The sequence below is a fragment of the Xiphophorus couchianus genome, chromosome 16, assembly GCF_001444195.1.
Source record: "Xiphophorus couchianus chromosome 16, X_couchianus-1.0, whole genome shotgun sequence".
NCBI lineage: Eukaryota > Metazoa > Chordata > Actinopteri > Cyprinodontiformes > Poeciliidae > Xiphophorus > Xiphophorus couchianus.
In genome coordinates, this window is record NC_040243.1 from 5,625,872 (window position 1) to 5,646,302 (window position 20,431).

Genomic DNA, 20,431 nt, shown 5'->3' on the forward strand with positions numbered 1-20,431 from the left:
TGAGCAGTTTAAAAATATGTATTTATATATTTTTCATGTTCCTAATTTTATTTGCCTAATTTATTTTTTGTTTATTGCAGTTGTTGATACTGATCTGTTTCTTTTGCTATCTCATTGGTCGATTATTAATGCATGAAAAAAAAAATTTGGTGTGAAAAAATTGTGAAATAAGAGTCGGGGGCCAAGTTGAAGCAAATCATCTTGTTGTAAACAAACCAAAAATGCTACAAGAGCGCCCTCTTCTGTCTTTAAATGAAATTACATCTTGATAAAAAAAAAAAAGAGCAGGTAACAGAAAATAAATTGTGTTGCTTCTAAAATAACAGGCAGAACAATTATTTATAGAAATGTTCCACAAATGAACAACATAACTTAAAAAGAGGGAAAAAATCTACTTTTCACAATATGTTAATACAAACGTAAAAACAGGTGCAATCTGCATTCATTACACCATATATGTCTTCTCAAAAATAAAATGAATCACATCTATAAAGTGCTGCATTGCAAAAAAAAAATCTCCAGTAAAGAGATACTCATAAACTTAAAGGTGCAAACAAAAAAAATCTCCAGTAAAGAGATATTTGTAAACTTAAAGGTGCAAACAAAAAAAATCTCCAGTAAAGAGATGCTCGTAAACTTAAAGGTGTTCATATTGTTTCTTTAGCAGCATACAACCAAACAGACTCCATATGTCAAACGTTAACACTTAACACAGAAACTCGACATTTAATCAGAACACGGCACAACCTAACTGAAAAACTTCTGTTCCTTTCGTTTACACGAACATCTACAAGGTTTAGAAAAAAGGGTACCGAGTTTGAGAAAAGTATCAAAAAATAAGTCTCGCTTTCCTAAACGTTTTGTGACATAAGTTCCACAGTCTGTGAGTCAAGCAGATTTGTTCAGGCAGTTCCCCGCCTCCAATGCAACCAGAGTTTCTCATGATGCTGCCAATCACAAATTTCAAAGCTTTAAGCGAACAGGACGGTGGATTTTATGACACAATGCTGATTTCTCCGTTGGCTATTCCCGATCACAGAATCGCAGCAGCTTTGGCTCGTCGTTCGGCGGGAATCTTCCGTGCTTCACAAAGAAAGGATGAGTCAGGGCCTTGGCGGCGGAGATGCGACGATTCGGATTGAACAACAGACAGTGCTGCAGGTGAGAAGATTTCACACCGTTTCAATGCTTTGAACATGATTGCTGAACAAAGGTCATAGGTTGGTCTCCATTAATCGTGACTTTCTTCCTTTGAGTCTCTATACACCACAAATCTGGAACAAACTTCCAGGAAACTGCAAAACAGCCAAAACTCTGAGCGCCTTTAAATCTAGTCTAAAAACCCACCTGTTCAGAGTTGCTTTTGAAACAACTGAAAAATTTAACAATGGCACTTTACTAAATGCCATGTTTCAATTGTTGACTGTGTGTTTTATGTCATGGAGAAACAACTTTTAGTTTTATACTCCACTAATCTTGTTTAAATCAAGGGTGAAAACTTGCCTGTTTAGAGCTACTTTTGATTAAAATCAACTAGAACATTTTATAGTGCAGTTTTTCCTTTTGCTGTGCTTGTGTTGTTGTTTAATCATGTAAAGCACTTTGACCTGCCTTGTTGCTGAAAATGTGCTATGTAAATAAACTTATTTTTCTTCTTCTTCTTTTTCCTTATGTGAAAGTTTTTCCTCAATATTTAGTACCTTATGACCGCAAACACCTTTGTCTCAAACGTAATCAATTTCTGAAATCCTCCAGAAAGTTTAGAAAAAGAAAACAAACAACAACAAAAAACAAGATAGCACTTTAGTTTGAGTTTTTTCAACTTTCTATACAAGTTTTTATTATTATTGTATATCACATTTCACCAACAAGTCAGTTCAAAGTGCTTTACATCATAAAAACCCCAAAATAAAAAGCAATGAAAACATCATACAGTCACCAACTGAGAAAACATTACATTTTGACAAGTAACTGGTCAACTTTATCTGACCAGTCAAAAGTCCCACTACAGTTTTTCAAACTCCACATGTTTATATTTGTAATGGTAGGACTTTTTTTTCTTTCTTTCTTATGAACAGACTAACTGTCTGGTTGATTTGGTCATAGTTTTCTTTTTTTTTTATTGTTATCACTTTCAGTTTATTGGCGGCGTTCATCACATTTTTATTGAAAATCACATCACAGACCTTCCACCACACTCAGCAGGGAAGTGCTTCCTTGTGTGCTTATTTTTCGTTCTTTAAAATATTTGCTGAAGAGAAGTTCAACCTTGGTCTCATCTGAGCAAAGCTCAACCATCTGGTTAGATTCACGACATGTTTATATTTGTGATGGTAGATTTTAGATTTTTAGTGCATTGTCTTCTTCATCCTTTCATGCATGAATTATGAACCTTTATGTCATGATTTTTTTCCAAAGTGTTTTTGATTTTTTTTTAAGGTATAAAAAAGGTGGGGAAAAAATGTGTGTAATAAAAAAAAAATTCTAGGATTTTTTTCTGGTGATCAGTTGTAATTTTCTCCAAATACAAAGTTGTTATTTGGAAAATACATAAGTAGTATTAGCCTTTAGGGGATAACTTATCTTTTTAACCTGCAAGAGTAGAAGGAGGAATTGGACATTTCTGAATTGCTTTTCCGTCTGTCTGCCATATTGGATTTAACAAATAATTATTGCACTTGCAGAGGATGGCCAGTAGTTGGCAGTGTATTGTATGATGCACTAGTGTCCACTTCAGTCGTCTGTGTGTAACATAATCTTTTGTAACATAAAAATCCACAAGTTTTTTAAATAGCTGTCCACTTAACTAGCGTTAAATGGATTATGAATTAAATATGATATGATTTATGATATATAAATATGAATTATTATTCACCGGAGATAGTATTTTAGTTGTGATTGATTCATCCATCCATTTTCTAACACCCTTGTCCCTTAGAGGGGTCCAGAGCCTATCTCCAGCTAACGTTCCGGGCGACAGGCGGGGTACACCCTGGACAGGTCGCCTGCTGTTTCTGTCTAGGGCAACATATGACAAACAACGATGCACGCACACACTCACACCTAAGGAACATTGAGAGAGACCAATTAACTAACCTAACAGTCATGTTTTTGGACTGTGGGAGGAAGCCGGATGCTCTGGGAGAACATGAAAACTCCATGCAGAAAGACCCAGGGCCGGGAATCGAACCCAGGACCTTCTTGCTGCAAGGCAACAGCTCTACCAACTGCGCCACTGTGCAGCCCGTGATTGATTCATGTCTCTTGATTTATTCTGCATAGAATATGAAGGAAAATGTTCCTAATAGCAGCCGCTGTTCTTCCTTTTAGCACCGTTTGACTCGGTTTATGTGGCTGGGAGAGAAAATCGGCACATTTCCGGGTTAAACAGGGAAGTAGAAGCATGGATGTGCTTACAGAGAGCAGGTCGTTCTCATCTTGGTCCAGGTTGGGCAGCAGGTTGGTGCAGGAGCCCCTTGGCCCCAGGCTCTCAGAGTACAAGATAGGGCTTTCCTGAGGCCAGTCGTCCTCACTGGGCAAACCGATCACCCTGTCAAACAGAGGACAGATCAATAACTCAGTGTTGCCAGGAAGACAACCATAATTTTTTCTCTATTAATTTATTTATTTCAATAAATAAAAATGTGTTCTCAATTTCAGTTTTTGTTATTCGTCACGATGACAATTTATTCTGGTCGATAAATTGTCCCAGTGAGATAAACTATAAATATCGTTGTTTTCAGTTCATTTTCTGGTGATATAAACACAATTGCAAAATAATATAAATTTGTCCTCTGAAAGATACAATGAACTGTAATTCTGTAAAGAACACTGGAACTAGAATAAATATCCAAAACAACCAAAAACAATAAATAAAACACAAATAAAAACAACACAACCGAAACAATACGTAAAATGGATTAAGAAGTTTTTGTAAACAAAATTGCCCTTTAAAAAATATGAATCATCAGAATGGAAATTATCAAGCTCATTTTAAAATTATTATGCCTTTTATACTCACTCAAAGATTTTTTGCAGCTGCTGCACCTCTGTGTAGCCCTTAAACAACGGCCTGCAGAATAAAAGGGCTTTATTCTGTGATTTACTTGCATTTGTGTGAAATATTGCAACCTTAAATATAAGATGAAACTCCAGAGTCGGATGTTTGTGTTTCTTTTTACTCACCTCAAGAGGAAAAGCTCAGCAAAGATGCAGCCAGCGCTCCATATGTCCACTGAGGACATGTAAACAGAGTTCAGCAGCACCTCTGGAGCTCGATACCACAAGGTCACGACCTGAGCAGAAGTGGGAAAAGAATACGAAACAGAAACATACTTGAACGGAGGCGGAGAAAAATATGAAAAACAACATTTCACACCTCAGGCAAGAAAACAGACTGCTGCAGTGGAGAAAATCAGTAAAACATCTGACTTAAATAACACTTACACCAGGTGTAAGAGCGATATTATAGGTGTGAATTCGTGCGAGTCCGAAGTCTGCGATCTTGATCTCTCTTCGGCTGCTGACCAGGATGTTCTCCGGCTTTAAGTCTCGATGCAGGACGAGGTTTATGTGCAGGAAGTCCAGTCCTTGCAGCAGCTGCTGCATCACATCCTGGGACCAACACGGCAGCAGTTGAACAAGCTGCAGCGCTGAAGTGAAATCAGATTAGGCGGCCTCACCTTTATCAAGTCACGGCCCAAACCACAAGCAGGAGCCTTCGACAGAAAAGTGGACAGGTCCTGATCGATGTATTCCAGCACCAGAGTGAGGTCCAGGGCTGAGCCAATAGAAACAGCAGATGCATCTAAGAGCCTGCAGAACATAAAAGTTTGACAAGTCATAGGAGGTCAGAAAGTACAGAAAAATATAAAATAGAAATAAAAATGAGTGTCTATGAAACAGGTTTGTGAAAATATCCCTCTAAAACCTTCTGCTCATTTTTTTAAATGATTAGGCTTAATGCAAAACAAGAGACAAATCATAAATCTTATATTTAGTATCTGCTGTCTGTGACATTCTTCTACATTACTCACCAAAAGTTGGGAATATTCGGCTTTCAGGTGAAAGCTATAACATTTACAGGTGAACTTAATGTGATATTCTCTAACCCTTAATTTGGTTCTACTTTTCTATAGGCTAGGTGTTCAAGATGGCTGAAACTCTTTTTGTGAGAAAAACTGTAAAATAAGTAACCTTGTTTTTATGCAGCACACAAATTAAAAACTCAAGAATCACATTTCAACTATGGACTAATAATGCATAATCTTAGGGAATACGCTAAGGAGGTCCAAGGTGCGTCTGTTGTTTTGTATTCTGGTAAATGATGCGTTACTACTGCACTAATAAATTCAATAATGTTTTTGCGTTTCGAATTTCTTTAAATGTGGTAATAAACCTATTTTAGTACTGTTTTTAATCCCCTACAGGGAGAATAGAGATGGCATCATAAGTATTAGAATATTCAGCAAAAGCTTAAAAGATGAACCACAGCAAAACAATATTTACTTTAACCATAAAAGGTGAAAATAATTTTAGTTTATGCACAAACCTACTTGACAATGTTTGGATGGTTGAAGTAGCCCACTTTGCGCAGCAGCGCCACCTCTCGGATCATGAAGGGAGGGATTCCGGCCTCCTCAGACTCCCAGCGAAAATTGAGCTTCTTCACCGCCAGGAGGCGCTGTTTCTCCCCAACCTCTCTGGCTTTGTAAACTTTCCCGAAGGAGCCTTCACCGACCTCCGCTAAAAGCTCATAATGCAGAGATTCAGGGCAAAAGTCCATTTTCCCCCTAAATTCAGCGAGTTTAATCTGAAATATAGAGAAATAAGTTAAGTTTGGAGCAACAACAAATGAATATGTCGCGTTTTCTTGCTTTAGCTGCACTCGGAATAAGCTAGCCAGCGTGGCTATTAAAATATATATTTTTTTAAAGAAACGCGACGGGATTAAATTATCCACAACAAAACCACATTTCATATAGTTGCTATATCGCAGCATCAAAATATTGAATCTTCTATTATTTCGACAAATTATTATTTTACCTTAGCTCGTCTCCTCGTAGCAAATTCACCATCGCCCGCCAGCGGTGGAAAAATGTATTTGCATAACTCTGACCAGCATAAAAGATTATGAGAAAAAATAAATCACACCCCTTTTAATCGCCAGCTAATCAGAAAGCTTAAAGTCCCCATTTTGAGACGTCCAGTCGTGGTACACGTGTCCCTGTTCCTGCTGATGCCTTCAGCTGCAGCCAAAAAATAAAACATGGAGTCTGTGTGTAAATACATAAAAGACTAACATAAATATAATGAGGATGGAGTGTTTTGAGGGAAAGAAAATGCAAGAAAACTTGTTAGGCACGTGTTATAACATGTTTATTATTTGCAGCCTATTACACAAAACAAACAAATGAAATTGTTAAAAACGAGCACTATTCGAAACACACAATACATAAATTTAAGACAAAAACATTATTTTTAGTGCGGAAAACACCCTGCCTCATGCATCAGGCCCGTGTTACATTACTCACTATTAAAGCCAGTATATCATGAATTAGTGCAAAATGAACATGCTAATGCAGAGACAGCATATTATGACTTTTTAATAAGAGCTTTAGCTCATCCCTTCTTAGTGTTATTGAGCTGTGATGTTGCCAAATGCAATTTAATTTCAGTAAACAGAACCAGCTACTCGTCTTTTAACTTTTTGTCTATATATTTGGTTTTCATTGCCAACAGGAAGGAATCCAGATGGAGGTTGCGGTTGAGAATGACCGAGCCGCAGGTTAGCGCACCGGCAATAGCACCAGCGAAACCGCACAAAAACACATCCTGGCCTGTAAACAGAACATGTAAAAACCATCAGGGGTGATACATTTGAGATTAGGACACACCAATCTTTATTCTCTGGTTGGTATATAGAAGCACAGAAGGACACACCTGTCAGGTAGAGGTTCTTCAGAGGAGTCTGAGGTCTTATTGTAGCGTTGAGTTCAGGGTTGAACCGAGCGATGCCGTGGTCCACTCCGTAGAACTCACCTTTTGGGGCGCCAATGTAGTGTGTGTTTGTGATGGGGGTTCCAGCGTCAATATACTCAATCTGCACAAACGCAACACATTTCTGGGTAACAAGGATTACCTAGCTAAGAGGTGTGGCACATTATTAGGTAGCCTTTTATTTATTTACACACCAATATCTTCACAAGCTGGGTCAAACTGAATTTAAATTTGTTCAGTCCAATTTGGAGTATAACAGCCAATGTAAAACAAGTACTAAAGAAATGGAAAATGACTACTTTGGTTAAACATGTAAAACCTGCAACAAACCTTTCAAATGGTTCAGAAAATGCAATTAGGAATTCTAAATATAATGTAAAGTAAATAATAAAGAAGAGAGCACAGATCATAAAATTATATTGAATAGAACTGCTCTTATAGATCAATTCTAGGTCGGTATTATAACCAATACCGACCTAGAATTTACTTCAACATCTGGACTGATACAGATATCAGATCTGTCTATCTATGGTTCTAACCAGAGAAAGACAAAAAATGTAAATGTGAGAAGTTCCAGCAGCTAAGGAGGAAATAGCGGGAGAAGAATCAGAATCCTTTACCTTGTCCCTGGTGATTTTAGGAAAAACGTCCATCACCACATCCAGAGCGGAGTCAATGAACGCTTGTTTCAGCTCTTTGTAGTCAGACCCTCTGTTCGTCACTTTACCGTCCTTCCACTCCTCAAACCACGAATATTTGACAAAACTAACCAGACTTAAAGTAGACTTTCCTAAAAAAAAAAAAAGAGAGAGAGACTCTAATTAAGAAAACATTTTAAGGTGAGGGTATATCCCCATCATCCATCAGTACCTGGTGATCTCTCCTCCCACGATGGATCTTTGGCAGATGGCGAAGCAACAAACAGCAGAGGTATTTTCTTAGAAGCCTGTTCTCTTCCGTCATTTAAATATCTCTCCATCCTTTAATAAACAGACAGAAATCTGGTGAATTTACACAAAGAACAGCCATGAACAACTAGCACTTCCTGTGTAACAGGAAAGAGTAAAAGACAACTGGGATTAAACAGTAAAAAAAAAAAAAACACAGGAACTTAAAACAGGCATACAGTTCATCAAAATTGTTCTCAGTGAAGATCCAGTAGTTGTTTGCTTTCAGGCCCAGCTCCTCCTTGGTTCCATTTAAACCAATAAAGATGCTCAGACCTCCTTCACCATGTTTCACCAAACTGAGCTGCTTCTGGATCTCTGCAAGGCAGCAAAATAACGACAAACTGCTCAAAGCATGAAAACGTCACTAGGAAATATATGAAATAATATATGAAATATATGCAAAAGTATGCATAGTTCTTGAAATTTTCCCATGTCATGTTACAAACCATAATCTTTAAAGTAGTTAATTTAGACGTTAAAGAATGACCCAACACAAATAAGCATGAAACTGAAGAAGAAGGAAAAAAAAAGATTTATATTATTTTTGAAACTAAAAGAAATTTGTGCTTGCACAAATTTACTTCTAAATAATATCTCAAATCAAATGCAATATAGCTTTAAGCTACCCACAAAAATTGGACATTTTTAACTCAAAATTATTCCTAACATCATTTCAGGTTTTCTGGCTTGAAAGGACATTTTTTAATCAGGCACACAATAAAGACCTTTGGGTCTTCAGAGCAATTTTCTGTCTTCCTCACAAAGAAACTGTGTTGTGTCAATTTCAATGTCAAATGTATTTACATAGCATATTTCCAACAGCTCAAACTGCACAAACCGATTCAAAAGTTAAATGCAAACAAGGATAAGTAAAATACACATCATCAAATATAAAAAAAAAGGCGTTAAAAACAATAATAACAGCTAACAGATTTGTGGGAAGTAATAAGAAAGCTTGACAGTTTAAGTAAATTTAGGATTATTTAATGATTACTATGTCACAGTTTTGTGGTTGTATCTTTTCAAAAGTTGGAAAAGTTGAAGTGGTGTGAATATTTTTAGAAAACATAGTAAATTATTGAGATCATTCATTGATGCTGACTGACCTGGCATGGCCTGGAGCTCCTTGGGCAGCAGGTTCTCGTAGGTATTGAAGATACCAGCATCAGAAATGACCATAGGGGCCTTTATATGCACCTCCTCCTGACCTTTCAACACACTCACACCTGAAAACACAAGGACAGCTATGGATCCATCTCATGTACAGGAAACTCAATAAACTCAAAGTCAAGCTCACCACAAGCTTCCTTTGCCTCATTAAATAAGATGCGGTTGACTGGAGCTCGCACCAGAACAGCGCCCCCTGCCTTCTCAATGATGGGAATCATGTGGTAAGCAATCTCGCTGCTGCCAGCTTTAGGGTACCAGGCGCCATTTAGGTAATGAGTGATCAGCAAACTGTGCATGGCAAAGCTGGCATCTTTTGGCTTATTACCTGCAAATCAAAACAGAATAAAAGAAGAACAATGTAAAAAGCCTGTGAATAAACAAAACTCCTAAATGCAGCAGGGCGTACCGTAGGTGCCAAAGATGTAGGTGAAGACAGCTCTGAGGTCTTTGTTCTCTGTCAGCTCATTGACCACGTCTCTCAGGCTGCGTGGCGCCATTTTAAAAAAGAAAGACAGATGCTTGACGAGGCCGGTGTGGATCAGGAACTTGGCCAAAGGTAAGGGGCAGAGCTTCAGCACAACAAAGAGCCAGGAGCCAAACTCGGTTTTCTGCAGGAAAAACAAAAAAAAAAACAGGTTTATTCACTTTGGTCACATTTTCCTGATTATCACACTTTTTTTTAACACTAAGCACTGATGTTTTGGCTTAAATAGTTCTTGTTGTTCCCTCAAGGAATGTTTCCTGTGACTGTCATCTTGTTATTATACCCTTCAACCTTTCCAGTTTCAGTGTTTTTAGACACCATAAATATAAAAATAAATGACCAGATCAAATCTTGTAAGATAACATTTTATTTGACAAAAAAGTAATAAATATTTGCATTTCTTTTTAAGTTTATCATCTTTGAGGAATGTCAGCCAGAAATTTGAAGCACAAAATGACTCTTAATCTTATTTATTATTTGTTATCTTCACGGAAAAAAAATGTGATTCAACTTTGAAGTGAGTGTGAAAGTAGGAGTTCCTTTATCTGCAACCAGATTAAATCTGCTGTTGCTTGTAACTTTTGACCTTTGATTATGATGAACCAACTGCTGAAATCTGAATAATAAAATGTTTCTGTGTCAAAGTGCAATGGGAGAAATGCATCTGCAGCTAAGGCGATTATCAAGTTTATTACAGGTTAAATATACACGTGATAAGATTCTACCTTCACCAGCCTCAAATACTCATCGATGGCCTTCTCCTCTCCAGGGAATCGCTTCTTCAGCTCCTCAAGGTAGCGAGCGCTGCCGCTGAAGATGGGATAGGAGCGGCGGTTTTCCAGAGATCCCAGCACAACGTGATCAAACGCCTTCTCCAGAGGCTCCCACTGCAGCTGACCATTGGTCATCTGGTCCAGCATGCAGCGAAAAGGCGAGTCGCCCAACAGATCACCAATGTAATGGATTCCTAAGGTTGAGTCGGATTTCATAAAGTGATAAATAATAATGAGTCTCTATTTTTGTAGCATTATTTAAGGATGCATGACTACTATCTCACCAACATCAAACTCAAAGCCCTTCTCTGTGAACGTGTGGCAGCATCCCCCGGCCCGATCATGCTGCTCCAGAACCAGAACCTTCTTTCCAACTTTAGCCAGAAGGACACCCAGACCAAGTCCACCGATGCCACTACCAATGATGACTGCATCCAGGTTGTCTGGTACTTTACTGGCCACGAAACCTACAAAAAGGCAAAATATGAAAACATATTTGAAAAACATACTTAAGAATCAGTAATACTATTCAAAGAGTGAACAAATGCACGAGTACTGTATGTTAAATTGGATATTTTGCATAATGGTAGCTTCACAGTGACTCAAAATAATTCATAAAAAATATTATTTAAAAGATTTTCTGATGTAATTTAATTTTAAATCAATAAAATAAAAGACAATTTAAGTACAAACATTGATCAGTGCCATTATAAATCATTAAGATACCCCCAGATAACATTGAAAATCATTTTCAATTTAGAAAATCTCCTCTTATAGCAGGTGTGCTCAACTGAACACTGATTTTCAAGAATGAGTTTCATAGAAAAAGTTGCCAATTAATTTTTTTTTAAAAAAGGCCATTTTTATAACTTAAAAAAAATCGTGTATTAATATAACCTACACAACTTTAAATTGCAAAAATGTCCCTTGATAAACTCACCTTGCTTCAGGACTTTATTTTTCGTTTTTTCGTCGTAAACTTTCTTTTTCAGCGGTTCTCGACAGTCCTTTGCAAACGGGTTCGTCTCTGGGCTGCTGAAAACATATTTCAGTGTAAATATTACCAGAATTACCAAAACAATCAAGAAAATGGTCAACATTGCAAAAAACCTGTCTTCTCTGCGTCCAGTTAACTTCTAAAACTGCACTGAGCCGTCTTCCTCATCAAATAATATCGCACGTTGTTGCAAAAGCAGCAGCCAATCAGAGAATTAGATTTGTCATACGTCATGGGATTCTAACCAATGAGGGGCATGCTAGATGTTACGACCCCATAATATGTTTTTTGTAAATAAGAGGCTAAAATGAACCCTAGTCTCATTCATAAGCGCTCTAAAGTGAGTTTTAAAGTTATTCTAACAAAATGTTTAAACTTTCTAATGAAATACAGCTAAGAAAACGTTGCTAATAAAAAAAACTAAACATAAAATCCCTGCTCTATACACCAATTAAAAACACAAAAATGATCTCATATGACACAAAATGACAAAATAGCTCTTTCTTTAACAGATTAAATTTTTTTTTTATTAAAGATCAAGTCATGAACAGTACATACTTTTTTTAGATCTTGAAAATTAAAAAGGTGGATTGTAAAGTTGCTGTTCACTATTTGAGACTTTTTGGGAACCTCAAATCAACTGAAACAATTTCACAGCTACAAGTGTCAAATTAAATACAAGCTTTAAATTAGAATTGTATCTATTAAGAGAAAATGCTACATCTTAATTAACTTGTCCACAGGCAATTTAAACAGCAATCAACCCAATAACCATTACTTTGAACTGTGGGAGGAAGCTGGAGTACCAGGAGTGAACACATGCATGCACAGGGAGAACATACAAACTCCATGAAGAAAAAGAGCAGGCTGGGAATCAAACCCACAACTTTCTTGCTGTGTGCTACCATCTGCACACCATGTAGTCCTGTCACACTTCATCAAAAAAAAGCCATAATGACACAGACACTGTGAAGTGGAGAAATATAAATATGTACCAGAGTTAAAATGAAGTTTTACAACAATGTGGAAGGAGTTTTTTAAGAGTGGTTTTTTTATTAACTATCTTTACACAGTTTTTATTAAAAATGTTACAATTAAGGATTCCCATATGAGCAGCAAGTGATACAGAAAGCAGAAACAACCTGTGAGAGTTTTAACTGCTTTCCGCAGGTTTAGTGACAAACACACGAGTGAAGATTATTAATATTCAAAATTCCTCCTTATCAAAGGAATAACTTAGAAAAATAGGAATAAAGAATTTCATGTAATTTTTTTTTTTTTCCCCGAAGAGTTTTTGCGGCACTAGTGGCTTGTATTTTTTGTACAGTAGGCAGACAGGAAGGAGGGTGAGGAGAGGGGGGAAGACATGCGGCAAAGGTCGTCGGGACCGGGAGTCGAACCCGCGACGTCCGCGTCGAGGACTAAGGCCTCCAAACGTGGGGCGTGCTAACCCTGCGCCACCACAGCACGCCCCAATTTTATGTAATTTTAGAGTTTTTTTCATCCTCTCTCAAGACCTGAAACTGAATTTCTCTTCAAGAACAATTAATTTTAATCTTTTTTTTTTTTTCATTTACACACCTTTACCCTCAAATGGAACATTTTGGAAGTCCAGATTGTGGGCCCCATCATTTGATGTGGAAGTTTTCACTTCTGTAGTGAAACTAAACAATAAGCATAAACAGAGCGAATAGGAGGGGCTATTCGTCTTTCAGCTTGTTGTTCACATATTTTGTTCTCTTTGCCAAGGCGATGGCGGCCAGATGGAGGTTGCGGTTCAGAATGACCGAGCCACATGTGAGAGCTCCAGCAAGGGCGCCAGCAAAACCGCACAAAAACACATCCTGGCCTGTAGACAGAACATGTAAAAACCATCAGGGGTGATACATTTGAGATTAGGACACACCAATCTTTATTCTCTGGTTGGTATATAGAAGCACAGAAGGACACACCTGTCAGGTAGAGGTTCTTCAGGGGAGTCTGAGGTCTTATTGTAACGTTGAGTTCAGGGTTGAACCGAGCGATGCCGTGGTCCACTCCGTAGAATTCACCTTTGGGGGCAGCAATGTAGTGTGTGTTTGTGATGGGGGTTCCAGCGTCAATATACTCAATCTGCACAAACACAACAGGTTTCTGAGTAACAAGGATAGCTAGCTTGATTTTAAAAAGGCATGTGCAACACCGCAATATCTGATAATGTAATAAAATTTGGCTTTGAAATGTAATAAAAGATTATTAAAACTGTATTATCTGATAATCAATGCAAAATGGAATAAAATCCTTGAACTGGCTGTTGATTTTAACCTTACAAAAAGGTTGGATTTTAAAATGCAGAATGCTATTTAAGTGTCCCATATTATTTTAACTATTTTAAAGTAATAGCTAATAAACACTAAATTTACAGTACACAAGTTAACAAGAGCAACCTGCTCCTTTTGTAATAATAACCAGTGGAAAATGGAATAATGTTAAGACATAATGCAGCAGAAAGTAACACAAAATGCGATCGAGGATTTTATTACATTTTGCGGTTTAAATGATGTTTGATTACATTTTGAAGACCAATTTTGTAATATTACTTTATATTACTGGCATTATTGCATAATGTGTCAATCAATTTGACATAATGTGAATATTGTAAATATGACTTTGTCCAAAGCAACAAACATCATCCTATGTATACATTTAGAATTTGTACAATAATTTATTAAAAAGGTTCCAACATCAAACCCAGATGACATTTCTATAGATGTGGAAAGACATCAACATGGCTTTTCAACACTGATTAAAATTTTAATTTTGCAAAATTTTCTAACTCATGGAAATCATTCTGAAGCACTATCAACTTACATAGATTTCTTATAGTGACAAATAAGTTTCTGGTGAGGTAACACAGACAAAGTAAGTTTTACAACAGAAAGACTAAGGAGGAAATAGTGGGAGAAAGTCCAGAATCCTTTACCTTGTCCCTGGTGATTTTGGGGAAAATGTCCATCACCACATCCAGAGCGGAGTCAATGAATGCTTGTTTCAGCTCTTTGTAGTCAGACCCTCTTTTCGTCACTTTATCGTCCTTCCACTCCTCAAACCATGAGTATTTGGCAAAACTAACCAGACTTAAAGTAGACTTTCCTATTAAAACAAAACACACTATGATGAAGAAAGCATTCCAGATGAGGATATATTGCCATCACCCAACAGTACCTGGTGATCTCTCCTCCCACGATGGATCTTTGGCAGACGGCGAGGCGACAAACAGCAGAGGTATTTTCTTAGACGCCTCTTCCCGCTCCTCATTCATATATTTCTCCACCCTTTAAATAAACAGAGGTAAATCTAGTGAAAGCTGTTAGCTTAGAGCAGCTTAACGATAGGAATAAAAACAAGAGACATGATGTCACTTTGTATCCGCCATTGATGCTAGAACAGCCAAGAGTTCATCACCTCACAGTAACTCTCTCAAATTGAACACAAAGTTGCTCGTGCTTCATGACCATTCCTAAAATCTCTTCAGGTTTTTTACGGGATATTTACAACAACAATTATGAAAGTTACAACTTTATATACACAGATCTAAAGAAGGGCAGTCATTTTGAGCTCATAGAAACAACAAAATGTTTCTTGTTCAGCTATCCCATTACCTATTAGATCTTGCCATGCTACTTATAACAGACAGTAACATTGACTAGCACAGTAAACATGGTAATTGTTTTAAAATTACAAAATAGGTCTTACTGTATTGATAAGCAGGGCCGACACGCCCCATGCAGATTTTTGCTAGGTCCCCCCATACCAATATGTAAACACCAGATGCTTCATCATTCCTGAGCGACTCTATGTGTGTAGCATACCTACTGTCATTAGCATCATTTGTAATTAGCTTTGATGATACCCGTGTTATTATGTTGATTTTGATTTTAAAGGAGTAGCAAACTTAAAAAAGTGGATTTTAAACGCAGAGTGGTATTTAAATGAGCCATATTATTTTTAACTATTTGAAAGTATCAGCTGATAAACACTAAATTTACAATGAACAAGTTTGACATCTTATATTTTACCAACAGTTACCAACTATAAAATAATACAGAAATCGTTTGTGCATATGTAATAGCAATAGAAATTTTGGCCTTGCTTTAGAACATGACTGGGAAGAATTACGTTTTACGAATTACTCATACCGAGTACGCTCTCAGACCCACATAAAACAGACCTACGAACGCCACAAGGTAGTAAAAGAGTAAGGACTATGAAGTAAAATAAAAGACCTGCTAATGCTTTTTATGAATAGCTCTAAATTCCATGTCGGGGAAGTGTGATACTAAATATTTTGTAAGTTAAAGCATTAAAAAAATATAATTTCCTAAACCAAAAGTCACAATTCATCTGTTTCATAGTTTATAGATTTTAATTTATAGTTTTTTTTTCTGTCTTACCAGAAAAAAGTATTACTCTACTTTGAAAAATGTTATAAAATATTTTTAAAAGAAGAAAAATGTTTTTTTGGATATAGCTACAAATAAAATCCTGAAATGGCGATTTTATGGTAGAATTAACTTAACACAGATTATATTATGCTGGTCAACTATAATTTATCTACAATGTATAAAACTGTTGATATTCAGCTAGGTTAATTGTTTAAATGTAATTTTCTGTGACTGAGGTACTTTTGAAATGAGCACAAAATGGCTCCCTCTGGTGGCTCAAAGTGATACTGGACTCTTAGCTGCTGTAACACTGACACTAAAACCGAGTAAAAATAAAGGAATTAAAAGAGAAAACATACAGTTCATCAAAATTGTTCTCAGTGAAGATCCAGTAGTTGTTTGCTTTCAGGCCCAGCTCCTCCTTGGTTCCATTTAAACCAATAAAGATGCTCAGACCTCCTTCACCATGTTTCACCAAACTGAGCTGCTTCTGGATCTCTGCAAGGCAGCACAGACAACAACAAACTGTTGAAACATCATATAATAAACAAACACAAATCAGCATAAAACTGAAATAGTAGGAAAAAGATCAGCAATTTTCATGTTATATTTAAAATTAAGAAATTAGCGTCACATTTCAGCCCCCTATACTTTCCTATCTCTAAATAAAATCAAGTGTAATAAAATGTTTTTCTACCCTCAAATGTGCAAGATTTTTAACTTGATATTTGTTACATTTATTTTACTAATATATTGGCTTATGTATTAGGTTAAATATATTATTAAATATATTAAATTAAATATATTTTTCAGCTTGTTTTCCAGTTTGTTCTCAAGCTGCAAAACAACATGTTTTGAAACAAAAACACTGTTTTCAAGCTTCACAGGAATGTTTGTAATCAGGCACACCACAGACGCCTTTAGGTCTTCAGAGAAGTTTTCTGTTTTACACACACAGATACTGTGTGTTGTGGGTAATTAAGAGCACAGTTTCTGGGATCATTTCAACAGCAAATAATAATTACTAAGTCACAGTGTTGTGGTGGTAACTTTACAAAATCAGAAATTTATAAAGTTATTGTGGTGTGAATATTTTTGGGAAACATTTTAAGTTTTTGAGATCATCCATTGATGCTGACTGACCTGGCATGGCCTGGAGCTCCTTGGGCAGCAGGTTCTCATAGGTATTAAAAATACCGGCATCAGAGATGACCATAGGGGCCTTTATATGCACCTCCTCCTGACCTTTCAACACACTCACACCTGAAAATAAAAAAAGAAAGAACAATAGATTCATCTAATATAGAGGATCAGGCTGGTAAACGCATGATGTCAAGCTCACCACAAGCTTCCTTTGCATCATTAAATAAGATGCGGTTGACTGGGGCTCGCACCAGAACAGCGCCCCCTGCCTTCTCGATGATGGGAATCATGTGGTAGGCAATCTCACTGCTGCCAGCTTTAGGGTACCAGGCGCCAGTCAGGTAGTGGGTGGTCAGCAAACTGTGCATGGAAAAGCTGGAATCTTTTGGTAGGTTGCCTGTGAATGAAATGAAATGAAATACAAAAATCAACAACTGAGCAGCCAGCTCACAAATAAATTTGAGTCCTGAAATAACAAGCCAGGACTCAAATCCAATTTGACTGGAGGTGAAGAGCAATACCTAAAATAATAACATGAAGGAAAATTATTAAAGTGGGTATCATGGAATAGTACATCTTTTTAATTTTGATCTTCCCACCCAGAATTATTTCAACCAAAACTTTCTGCGTTCGAGAAAATGTTCAGTATCAATTTCAGCCGTTGTGTGTTTTGGATATTTCCAAAAATAAAAATCTTTCTGGTATATCTACAGCTTTTCATTTGTAAAGATTGACATGTTTCTTCACTCGTTTGTTGCAAAATCAGTGTGTGAATCAGTGTGTAAATGATTCAGTGTGTGTGAATAGGAATGACTGATTTTATTGTAAAGCATCTCTGTGTGTCCTGAAAAGCGCTATACAAGCCTGACATTTCATTTTGTTTCTAAATAGCTCAGATTCAGTCAGACAGAATGATGAGCATCTAAAGAGTAAATTTTGAGTTTTTGCACAGATTTTAAAATAGGATTTGGAGTTAATGAGATTGCAGTTCTCTATTTTGAGCAAAGTGTGGTTATTGTTTTAGAACCCAACTCTGCTTTAAAGCTCTCCACAGAAGACTGACCTGTCTGCTGTGTTTGCTGTTTGTCCACTAATGTGCTCCAACAATCCTCCTTCAGCTGCATTTATGCCGAGATTAAATTACACAAGGGTGGACTCAATTTACTAATTTAATAACTTCTGGAGGAAATGGGCTTCACTGCATTTTCTTTATGGGTATCACAGTGTTAATTGCACTTTTTTCAGATAAACAGTGGCTTGAAAGAAATCAGTAACAAGAAGTGAAGCCAGGCAGACCCCACAAGTCAAGAACAGTGAGTTTATACCATTGGAGACACACAGACTAATACTCCAAATAAATAAAATGGAAGAAACGGACAAGCTATAGTCAGAAGGACAGCAACAAAAAGGAAAAAGAGACAAATGTCTCATATAGGGACATCTAGGAGACCAAATTAACAAAGTCTCGTGTGATTATCATCTATTGACCAGAAAACAAAATCGCCAGGCGTACCATAGGTGCCAAAGATGTAGGTGAAGACAGCTCTGAGGTCCTTGTTCTCCGTCAGCTCGTTGACCACATCTGTCAGGCTGCGTGGCGCCATTTTGTAGAAGTAAGACAGATGCTTGACGAGGCCGGTGTGGATCAGGAACTTGGCCAAAGGTAAGGGGCAGAGCTTCAGCACAGCCATGACCCAAATGCCTTTCCCGGTTTTCTGCAAAAAAAAAACAAACAACAAAAAACACAGAGCACACACAGATGGTAAGATGGATCTTTTTACTTCAACTCTGACCTTAAAAGGAGTTTTGAATAGATGACAGTGAAAATCCAAAGCATTTACATGAAAGACTAAAGTCTGAGTCATTTGAAAATGATTAATCCCTTTATTGGTTTAACATCACAGAACCCTACCTTCACCAGCTTCAGATACTCATCGATGGCCTTCTCCTCTCCAGGGAATCGCTTCTTCAGCTCTTCAGAGTAGCGAGCGCTGCTGCTATAAATGGGGTAGGAGCGGCGGTTTTCAGGGGGTCCCAGCACAACGTGGTCAAACGGGTTCTCCAGCTTCTCCCACTCCAGCTGACCATTGGTCATCTGGTCCAGCATGCAGCGAAAGGGCTTGTGGTCCATCAGACCACCGATGTAGTGGATACCTACAATATGAAAATGTCTTATTACAAAAATAGCTTTTGCAAAGAAAAGAAGAACAAATTTCTTTTAAATTGATCTTCCTGCATATGCAAGGGACATGTAAGAATCATCTCACCAACATCAAACTCAAAGCCCTTCTCTGTGAACGTGTGGCAGCATCCCCCAGCCCGATCATGCTGTTCCAGAACCAGAGCCTTCTTTCCAACTTTAGCCAGGAGCACAGCCAGCCCGAGTCCACCGACACCACTGCCGATGATCACTGCATCCAGGTTATCTGGCACTTTACTGGCCACAAAACCTGTCACAAAAAAAGTAAGAATTATGAATCACAGCTGTGGGTAAAAAGGGAAATAGACCAAATATTCCCAGAGCAAACAAACTCATGTTTAGAAAATATTTAACTATAGATTTAATTAAAAATATAATCTTGAACTGTACCGTTTATGTACTAAAGTCCTTTGAAATAAAATTAAATGGTCAAAATGAGGATATGGACGTAAAGCCTCTAAGAAAACAGGAGAATCAGTGCATCTACAGCACAAACAATCTTTTTTTTTATTTTCACAAGTTTATACCAATAAGTTTTTAGAATCATTAACTCCCATCTCTACATCACCATATTAGGGCTGTTGTAAATATAAAAAAAGGAATAGTACATTTCTGTATAAAAATCTCAGAAATTTTCTGGAAATTTTGTTTACATTTCTAAGAGTCAAAAGTAGAAAATTGCCTAGAAAAAAGTCTGTTTTTTAGGTCTTAAAAATATTCTAGAAAATCTTGGAAATTTCTGAGTTTTTGGCAGAAATGTACGTCTTTTTCTATATACCATACCAATATTACTCCGTCGCACATTTCACATCTTTGATGTTTTACTTAATATACATGTTTTTAAATTAGTCCAAGAGGTGGGACAAATAATTCTTAAATAATCTATTAAATCAAAATAGGATATAAATATATTCTCTTAAGCAGGTCGACACATCTTGCTTTGCAGCCATAAAATTTACATCAGTGTTATGAACTAGGTTAATAGATTTGCATGAATAAAATACAAATAAACTCACCTTGCTTAAGGACTTTGTTTTTCTCTTTCTTGTCGTAAACCTTCTCTTTTAGCGGCTCACGACAGTCCTTCTCAAAGGGGTTCGGACCTGAGTAGCCGAAGACATATTTAAGTATAAATATGACCAAAGACACACAAGCAAAAGCTACAATCATCAACATCACGCCAACTTTTCTTTGCTTCGGCCTGTCAACTGGTCAAACTACTCGAGTTCACTTCCTTGTTGGGTGTAGCGCAGTCCCGCCCACTTTATTGACAGATGGCAGTACCCAATCA

The 20,431-nt window shown here is 37.1% G+C and overlaps 3 protein-coding genes across 4 annotated transcripts; all 3 read right to left on the reverse strand.

Annotated features, from left to right (window-relative positions):
• Nucleotides 1-181: 181 nt before the first annotated feature.
• On the reverse strand, nt 182-6,201 carry cdk21 (cyclin-dependent kinase 21). 2 transcript variants are annotated; one of them, XM_028042024.1, is made up of 8 exons: nt 6,046-6,201; nt 5,556-5,812; nt 4,683-4,815; nt 4,447-4,614; nt 4,186-4,295; nt 4,022-4,072; nt 3,418-3,550; nt 182-1,155 (listed from the first exon to the last, which is right to left on the reverse strand). In XM_028042024.1, exons 2-8 carry the CDS (start codon nt 5,783-5,785, stop codon nt 1,024-1,026), a joined length of 957 nt encoding a protein of 318 aa, XP_027897825.1. In that variant the 5' UTR covers nt 5,786-5,812; nt 6,046-6,201; the 3' UTR covers nt 182-1,023. The 2 variants fall into 2 exon arrangements, with proteins under 2 accessions (XP_027897825.1, XP_027897824.1); XM_028042023.1 differs by having other exon boundaries at nt 5,556-6,201.
• Nucleotides 6,202-6,361: 160 nt separating this feature from the next.
• On the reverse strand, nt 6,362-11,698 carry LOC114159830 (all-trans-retinol 13,14-reductase-like). The gene is made up of 11 exons (XM_028042021.1): nt 11,317-11,698; nt 10,661-10,843; nt 10,329-10,570; nt 9,526-9,727; nt 9,247-9,444; nt 9,056-9,175; nt 8,126-8,264; nt 7,870-7,979; nt 7,620-7,789; nt 6,943-7,102; nt 6,362-6,839 (listed from the first exon to the last, which is right to left on the reverse strand). Exons 1-11 carry the CDS (start codon nt 11,474-11,476, stop codon nt 6,691-6,693), a joined length of 1,833 nt encoding a protein of 610 aa, XP_027897822.1. The 5' UTR covers nt 11,477-11,698; the 3' UTR covers nt 6,362-6,690.
• A 1,202-nt stretch (nt 11,699-12,900) lies between these two features.
• On the reverse strand, nt 12,901-20,389 carry LOC114159829 (all-trans-retinol 13,14-reductase-like). The gene is made up of 11 exons (XM_028042020.1): nt 20,157-20,389; nt 19,208-19,390; nt 18,853-19,094; nt 18,454-18,655; nt 17,140-17,337; nt 16,941-17,060; nt 16,157-16,295; nt 14,578-14,687; nt 14,336-14,505; nt 13,326-13,485; nt 12,901-13,222 (listed from the first exon to the last, which is right to left on the reverse strand). Exons 1-11 carry the CDS (start codon nt 20,314-20,316, stop codon nt 13,074-13,076), a joined length of 1,833 nt encoding a protein of 610 aa, XP_027897821.1. The 5' UTR covers nt 20,317-20,389; the 3' UTR covers nt 12,901-13,073.
• Between the last annotated feature and the right edge of the window lie 42 nt (nt 20,390-20,431).